Source organism: Gavialis gangeticus, unplaced genomic scaffold (genome assembly GCF_001723915.1).
Source record: "Gavialis gangeticus isolate Ggan-Ray unplaced genomic scaffold, GavGan_comp1, whole genome shotgun sequence".
Lineage (NCBI taxonomy): Eukaryota > Metazoa > Chordata > Crocodylia > Gavialidae > Gavialis > Gavialis gangeticus.
In genome coordinates, this window is record NW_017729018.1 from 12,994,195 (window position 1) to 13,002,749 (window position 8,555).

At 60.7% G+C, this 8,555-nt stretch overlaps 2 protein-coding genes across 2 annotated transcripts in view; one reads left to right on the forward strand and one right to left on the reverse strand.

Moving 5' to 3' along the window:
* Nucleotides 1–1,363: 1,363 nt before the first annotated feature.
* REEP6 (receptor accessory protein 6) lies at nt 1,364–4,550 on the reverse strand. Its single transcript, XM_019513571.1, is given in 7 exon segments — nt 1,364–1,753; nt 1,755–1,837; nt 2,165–2,333; nt 2,844–2,982; nt 3,473–3,566; nt 4,188–4,356; nt 4,358–4,550. Coding segments are annotated over 7 exon segments (807 nt in total). The 5' UTR covers nt 4,400–4,550; the 3' UTR covers nt 1,364–1,642.
* A 78-nt stretch (nt 4,551–4,628) lies between these two features.
* Nucleotides 4,629–8,555, forward strand: part of PCSK4 (proprotein convertase subtilisin/kexin type 4) — a gene marked incomplete at its 3' end in the record, with an annotated part of 19,043 nt that continues 15,116 nt past the window's right edge. The window contains exons 1-2 of the mRNA XM_019513163.1: nt 4,629–4,729; nt 6,224–6,342. Of these exons, the coding sequence (XP_019368708.1) occupies nt 4,629–4,729; nt 6,224–6,342 (220 nt within the window). The remainder of the gene's footprint in view (nt 4,730–6,223; nt 6,343–8,555) is intronic.

Genomic DNA, 8,555 nt, shown 5'->3' on the forward strand with positions numbered 1-8,555 from the left:
TACAGGGAGCCAACGCCAGGGTTATGCTTTGCTGGACCCATCCCCAGGGGCTGGAGCAGGTCAGCGAGGCAGGGCTTCTGCCCTGGGACATCCAAGCGCAGGTTGGACCGGCAGCCAGAGGGCAGCAGGCTGGGCTCAGTGGCTTTCCAAGGTCCCTGCCAGCCCCATCCCTCCTCCACATCCCTTGGGGCTTCTGCAGGACCCAGTCACATCTACCCGCCACCCAGCCCCCAAGTAGTTCTCCTCCAGCTCCACAACGCTCATCACGCTCTCAGCTGTATCCACTAAATGTGCAGCAACCCCACTGGGTGCTGCCAGGATGGATGCCAGAGAAAGGCCCTTCTAACACCAGGCTGGGGGGCTACCGCAGCACAGGAAGGGGGAGGCAATATCACCCAAGCCTGGCTGAATAGTGCAGGGAGCCCCGGGCTGTTGTTCTAGCCACACTTGCAACGGGCTAGGAAGAGACACCCTGGGGCTGGCATTTCCGGCTCCCCTGCTCGGGTGTGGGTTTCCCTTGGGCAATGGATTTCTGTTCAGACAGGGAAATGGGCCCCCAGAGGCATCCTGTGGCCAGCTCCTACCCTGCACCCAGCAGCTCGTGACAGGGAGAAGGGGAAGAGCCTGGCCTGGCCCTGGGAGCTAGAGCAGGGCACTCGACTCCCCTCCCTGGGACTGGCCATCATGCAGACGCTGCCCTGGCTCATGCACCCCGTACAGGACTCCCGGATCATGGCATGGAGACCCCAGCCACAACGTGTGGGTCTGCTGCATGGCATGGAGCAGCTCCACCAGCCATGGAGGCGCTGGGGCTTGGATGCATGGAGACAGGACCCTGGGGAGTAAGGGGCCACAGAGAACAGAGACGTCCCACCCCACCCCCAAGGCGCGTGTGGGCAGGCAGGGACCTTGCGGGGCTCTTAGCAAAGGGGGATCCGACTACAGAGGGCAGTTCTAGACTACAGGCCTCTGCTATGGGAGACTAGGCAGGTGCACGCTATGCTCCACCAGCGAAGGAAGAGAAATGGCCAGTTAGCATGACTGCCTTCCCCCAGCACCCTCTGGAAGGTGCCCCAGGGCCCTCTCCTGTGCATCCTACCCTCGAGTTCTCACTGAGCATGTCTACACATGCAATTCATGCTACTGTGCAGTAAAGCCACGTAAATTTACTGCACAGTAGACTAATTTACTGCACAGTAAGTGCCTGCATGTGCATATGGTGACGCTTCACTGCGCAGCAGACTAACCTACTGCACAGTAAAGCATCTCATGTAGACGCAGCCACTGAAATAGGACCTCGGGGGGATGCACAGTGCCAGAAAGAGCGCTCCCTCAGCCCACAGAGTCCAGGGAGCACATGCTTCCCTGACCTCAAGGCTTTCTCCCCATAGCTCACTTAATCCCAGCAGGAGCTGCCAAGCTGAGCCCCAGGTAGGGTGGGTGGATCTGACCACAGCCCGGTCACCGCTGACCTTCAGCTGGATTTGAACCAGTCACTAAAGCGGCTCTGCAACAGCTCAACCAGCCCCTGAGCTCTCTGCCGTCGTGCAGGGCCTGGCCCGCCACAACCCAGAGCATCTTTTGCTAAGAACCTACTTGGAGGCTTCGATGCAGGAGACGCCGGGCTGCGACCCGGACACCGCTAGGAAAAGGCACTCGAGTCCCAGGAAGCAGGGGTGGAGGCAGTCATGCTCAACGGGCCCTCGCTTCCTTCAGCCTGGCCCTTTGCTGGGGGAGAGGGATGGACCATGGGGGTTACATACAGACAGGCTGAGCTGGGGCTGAGGCGCCGGCTCAGACATCAGCTGGGCTCTGCTGCGGACCAGAGTCCGGAGGACTGGACGGAGCGGCACAAGAGAGGAGAAGAGGCAAGAGATTATGAAGAGGTCCCCGATGCCGCAGAGGAACCAGGTGGGCTCCAGCCAGATGCGGCACAGGGGGAGGCAGAGACGTAACATCTGTCCGAGGACAAGGAGCTCTGCCCACCGCGTGCGTGCACGGGTCCTGCTCCCAGCCCAGGGCATGGGAGGTTTCTAAATCTAGAGCCGCTCTACATCACGCCCCAGCTGGGCAGGGCACTGCATGCAGCCACGCTGGTGCAAGCCGCCCTGGCCCTGGCCGCAGGCGTGGGAAGAGTGAGCGAGACCCGTGCGGGGCACGGTACCTTCCGTGGTGATGGTGGAGGCTGCGTCGAGGGCCCTGCCGCTCAGGTCGCTGATCACACTGTCCACGGTCCGGTGGTACTTCATGAAGCAGGGCCGGATGACCCGCTGGTACAGCATCTGCGAGCCGTTCCAGGACACGGGAGCCATGCACCAGAGCAGGAACAGGCACTGCGGGCAGAGGGCACACTCAGGCCGTGCTGGACAGGGCTGGAAAGCCCTCGCTCGCCAGCCATGAGCAGCGTGGACACGGCCTGCAGGGAGGCGTTTGGCCTGTCCAGTTGGATGAAGGACAGAAGCACTGAGCAGCCCTTTCTGGGCATGGGACCATCGCGTCCACCCAACAAGGGGCAGCCGCATCTCCAGAGAGAGCTGGCCACTTCTCTTCTGGCATGGGTCTGCTCCGAGGAGACCAGGGTCAACACGGAGAGCTTGCATGCTTCTCACCCCAGGGCTGGGATTAAACTTGCTGGAGCTACTGGCATCTCAGCTGACTTGTTTTGAGCACCCAGGTGCCAAGAAGGGAGAGGACTTGGACTGGAGTCATCTCCACTAGGGATTGGGACACTTAGAGCTATGGAAAAACCATCTCCAAGTCGAGACCCAGTGGCTCCATCCCCATCTCCATGCTCCCAGGGCCATTTCCCCTCCTATGAGCCCTGCCGTGCCTCCCCGCGTTACCTTGCCAAAGTAGTAAAACGGTAACCAGTAGAGGAAGATGTCGGAGAAGAACTCGGCAATGCTGAAGACGCCGTACACCACCCAGTACGTCAGCCACTTGGTGTCATCCTCCTTGCTGGAGCTCTCGATGGCTTTGATGCTGGGGGCACAGAGATGCTGTTGCATCTCCCACCTTACAGGGCTGGCGGAGGGCATGCTAGAGCCAGGCGTTTCAAGGCTTGCTAGGGTCTTTGGGCACCTGTCGTGGGTGCCCGCTTGAACGCCCACTGCCCAAAGGACATTGCTCCAAGGGGAAGGGGCTGGAGACAAAGCCCGCACCCGCCCTGGGGCCAAACCCAGCGGAGCCCCGCTTTTGTGCTGGGAACAACCCTGCAGAGAAGAGCCCTCGGATCCCCAGCATTTAGCATTTGATTCTGCCGGACCACCATCACTAGCGCAGGGTTTCTCCGGCTCTCGGGCAAATACACCCGCCCAGCTACTCCTCCCACTGTGCGCAGCTGCAGCTGGGCCTCCACATAGGGCCCCGTGGGATCCCCCTCGAAGCCCCCAGCAAGGAGATCTGCCCTCTCCTTGGGCAGAAAGCAAAGGCACCAAAGCTGGAACGAGGGCGCTCCTGGCAGGGCACTTACGAGACATAGGCGGGGGAGGCAAAGCCGATGAGGTTGCAGAGCAGCGAGGCGCCGTAGCCGAACACAAGGTAGAGCCCCACGAAGGTGATGGAGCCTGCCAAGAGAGGGGACAGTCACGCACGGCCTGGGCAGGGGTGGGGGGGGTGCTTCAGGGAAGAGACACAAATGACATCCGGACGGGGAGACGTGCAGGCATCCCATGGATGGCTGTGCCATGTCGTATGGTCATGACAAAAGGCCACTTTTGGCTTGGGTCCCTTCCCGTCCTTGGCTTTTCTAAGTCAGCACGCACCCCCCCCAATCAGCCTGGCTCCGGCTCGGCCAGGGAGCTCGGAGACCCACCTGCCCTCCGTCACTGGAGATTAGCTCCAACGCCCTGAACGGGGCAGCGAGAGCCATCACCTGCTTGCTCCAATCGTCACAGCTCGGGAGTGTTTCTGGCCACCGTCTCACCATGCAACGAGGCATGAGAAGGCGGCACGAGAGCTTCCCCACCTGGGGGTAGCGCCTCTTCTGCAGGGCTGGCCTGCATCAAGCCAAGATGCTCCAAGAGCCTCCCCTGGACAGGGCTGGCTTGCTAGGTTGCCACACGCACGCAATGTCACCGAGCGCAAGACTGGAAGACACTCGGACGCTATGAAGACCCTGCCTGGGGGCGGAGAGCTCAGTCAGTCCCCAAGATAATTTTCAAGCATCCTTTTAATCGCCTCCTTGCCAGGACTTGCTGCAATCTCCTTCCCTGTGGCAGCAAGCCTGGTCTCATCATACAGAAATAAGTCCCTGGCATGAACCTCTGATCCTGGAGTTGCCCTCCCTTTGCCTGGGCTGGGCAGGGATTGTTGCCAGGTTTCGGGGAGTAAAGTTTGGCCAGGAGGGCTCTGGGCCGGCACAGGGGAGTCCTCTAGGTTCACTAGACATGTCCAACATCAGGCAAAGCAGGGATGGAGGCAGTACCCGGCATCCCACACCAATCCCTGCCAGGATGCTCTTTTCAGCTGGCGAGAGGGCAGCTCGCCTGCCAGCTCTTCGTTTCGCCTCTACCACCAGCGATGCCAGGCACCAGGAGCCCGGGGGGTCCCTTGGGGCCAGCTCTCAGCCTGCTGCCCCCCAACAGCAGAAGGAGACCGACTGCTGGCAGAGGGGGGCAGGAAAGACCATGTCTGTCCTCCCCCAGCAGCCGCCGGACACGGAAGAGCTGACGTTGCAGCGGCAGAACGAGCGCTGTGGACACCTTCGCCCCGGTGACCCAGCACGCAGGTGACGGAGCACGTGCAGGTGGAGAGGCTGCAGGATATGGGCAGTGATGATCCCCAGGGCGGGATAACCACCACGGCCCCAACCCTCCCAGACTGGCCTGTTACTCGAATGGGAAGCGTGTCCCTGGCTGGCTTCGACGTGCCAGGGGATCCGCCGCGGCTTTTAGACTTCCGCATCTAAACAAGCGGGTGCTGCTGGTCTTCTGGCGGGAATGAGGGAGGGCAACAAGACAAGGCCGGTGGCTGCACTGCCCCTGCTCCAGGTCAGGGCCTGGGGCTGGCAGACCAGGAGGCACAGCCAGGAAAACAGGGCGGTCACGGCACGGAGCAGCCGAAGGGCAGCTGCTCAGCGCCCAAGCTCAACTGCTGCTGCGGGGCGCACGCTCCAGCCCTGGGGCTCCCACATGCTTGCCAAGCGCACCCATCCCCGCTACTGCCTGGGCACGAGCTTGCCCGGGACAGGTTCATTAACCCCCCCAGCCCCTGCAGAGAAATCCTGTCTTAGCATGAAGCTGTATATGTGGAGGCTGAGCTGCGCCGGACCACAAGCAAAGCGTCGGTGTCACGCCTCCCTGGAGGGTTCAAGGAGACGCCCAGAGGGAGAGCACGCGCAGGAGTTCGTTATCTCTACAATCCCAGCGGCAGAGGGGCAAGGTTCAGGGGCGAGCTCTCAGCGCCAACCACGGCCCCAGTTTGTGTGTGCAACAGTCCCACGGCCTGGGCCAAGCAGCCTGGCTGTTCACGACTCCGTCACAGATGGACATCTGACGGGTTGCCAATGATATGCAAGCCAGAGGCTGCATCTATTAACAGGACACAAGAAATCAGGCAAGCAACAGCCCCCGACGCAGCTGGCTGGAGACAGCGCTCCATTAGCTAGTCACAGGAGGAGGCCGATCTGCCCTTGGCCCCAGAGAAACCTGCACCACAACCACGCGGTGCCCTGACATGCTCCTCCTAGCCTCTGGACTGCGAGGGATTTGAAAGGCACAGGAAAGCTTCAGGGCTTAGCTCTGTCTTGCTTCAAGATTAGACCGAAACCTTCCCCTGGGACGGGCATGGGGCACTGCTTCCAGTTGCCCTCCGTGGTGTTTCTTATACTCTCCTCCAGCATGTCTGGTGCTGGCCGCAGTCAGGGTCAAGACAGATCTGTCCTGGGTCCAGCAACTCCCACGTGAACTCCCCCAAATCAGAGGGAGAGCCGCGAGAGCGACCGCCTCCCTGCCCAGAGCTTGCCGCGCTGAGACGACAGCTCTCCCCTGCAAGGGCTTCACCTGGCACTGGCCTGGATTTTCTGAGACAGCTTTCAAATGGATTTAATGGGCACAGGGGAAAGGACTGTGCAAGGCGCTGGCTTTTCTTGCAAGGCGCATACCCCAGTCAGCTTAAGCTCCAACCCTGGAGCAAGGCCAGAGGAAAGAAAAAAAAAAAGCGAGCAGCCAGGTGGGGTTACAGCTGTGCAGGTGCAGAGCTTGGATTTCTTTCCTCCTTGCAGATCTCCAGGACCTGGTTTCAAGCGGCCAGGGAAGCAGCCCACACAGCTCAACCCTGTGCTGCAGCTTTACCTGCTCTTCCAGTCCTGCTCCTGTCTCCAGGCAGACATGATCGTCTGCCGCAATGCTCCTTCCAGCTGGAAAGCCAGGCAGCTGCAGGGCCCTGCCCAGTGTGAAACCCTGCTGCGGGCAGCAAGGCCTCTGCCTGCCCCGTGCACCCAGGGCATGGATTTCTCCCACCCCAGAGGCACGTTGGAAAGCATCAGTGAGACACCAAGAACCCCCCTGGGAAGCAGATAGACCAGGGTGCGTAACAGCATCCTGCAACCAGCTCCTTCCAAATCAGGGCCCAGGACTGGATCTGAATCCTGGACTCGAAGACTAACACGATGCTTAATGCAGACAACTCTTGCTTAGGGAGAGCAGGGTGGGAAGGGGAAAAAAGGACAGCCAGCAACATCATCATTTAGTCAGAAGAGAAGACTGAGGGGGGATTGAACAGCAGCCTTCACCTCCCTGCAGGGGTTGCAAAGAGGATGGAGCTGGGCCGTTCTCAGTGGGGGCAGACGACAGAAGGAGCAATGGGCTCAAGCTGCAGCAAGGGAAGTTGAGGTTGGGTATTAGGAAAGTCTCATGAGGAAGGTGGTGAAGCACTGGGACAGGTTACCCAGAGAGGTGGTGGACTCTCCATCCTTGGAGGATTTTAATAGACAAAGCCTTGGCTGGGATGATGCAGCTGGGGCTGGTCCTGCTTGGAGCAGGGCGTTGGACTAGATGCAACCTCCTGAGGTCCCTTCCAGCCCTCCTTTTCTAGGACTCCATCCCCCAGCAACAGCTGCGAGGCAGGGGCTCAGCCGCTTTTGTAATATTCCTCCTCCCGCGAGCAGTGTGGTGCCCTGCCCAGCACGGCACAGGACCGACCTGCGGGCAGAGACAAAGGCGCTTGCCACGGAGCACGCCAGATGCTCTCCGCGGTCCAGGGACCTCAATGTTAAGATAAAATGAGCATTTGCATAGAAGCTCGGGAAAGAGACCCTCATGCCTGGCGCGCGGAGGCCAACTTAAATGCTGTTAAGTGTGAACGTTTGGGAGAAGCAGGTGGCAGCGCGCCCGCATTGTTTGCCAGCAGCTTGCTGGAAAGGAGCAGGAGTGGGGAAAGGACACTGCACTTTGCACGGCAGCTTCCCCAGGTGCTACATGCAGCGGTTAACAGCCAGGAAAGTCGCCGCTAGAAGTGAAACAAGGAAGCACAGCGTGGCACAGGATTGCAACAACAGCTCAGAGCGAAAGTGGCCTGTGTCAGGGGCTTTACCAGCATAAAATAGCTCAGTCTTGGTTCTGGACAACCTCTGGACCAAGCCCTGAGCAGACAAGAGGCTCCAGCCCCCTGGACTAGCACATCCATCGGGGCAGGAGAAGGCAGGACAGAGCAGAGGGAAGCCAACTGAACTGGCAATGGGCAATTTAATTATCCCCTTTCCTTTAACCAAACCTGGCCCAGGGGCTGGAAGGGGAAAAGTGTGAGCGATCACTTGTGGGCTTGTTCGATTGCCACAGGCTGCTGTAATCTGCTGCCCGCGCACAGCCCCCTTACATAAGCCAAGTCATGAGCAGTGCAACCCTGCCCTCAGGAGGCTTCCTGGCCTCGCCACTGCTCTGCCAGACAGCCACGGGCACTTCACTGTGCCCCCGTGCCGCAGGTTTCCCCAGAAAAGAGCCCAATAATACCAGCCTCTTGCATAGGGTGCGGCTGCGGACAGCCACCGAACGAGATCCAGGTATCGCAACAGCCACAAAGCCAAGGCTGGAGTTGTTAGCCCGCGGGCAGGAGCGCTGGGGAGCTCAGACCCCTGCACCCTCCTGCAGCAAGGCTTGGGAAAAGCAAAGAGGGGCCCCCAGCCTTGGTGGCTCTGCCGGGGGGAGCCCAGGAGCAAACAGCCCCATCGATCTGGGCTATCATCCGCCCTCTGGGAAAGGCAAACACTTGTGCAGGAAACTGGAAAGCAAGCACAAGCAAGCAAGGTGGCAAGCAGCGCACCCTGCTCCGACACGGCACCAAGGGGCGCTGGCCGCTCCCCAGTGCCAGCAACGCCTGCCGCGGGCAAAAGGGGAACTGCCCGCGCTCCCGGGGCGCCTCTGCCGCCCTGGGGACTTAGGAGCCAGCTGTCCACCCGCCGGTTTTCCCATTTCCTTGCGCGCTGCCCCCCACACAGGCACCCTCGCCCAGGCGCTGTGCCCGCCACCGCTGCCGCCCCGCACCAGCCCAGCGTGCGTGCGTGCGGGCAGGGCAGGGCAGGGCAGGGCAGGGCAGGGGGGGCGCAGGCACAGCAGCAA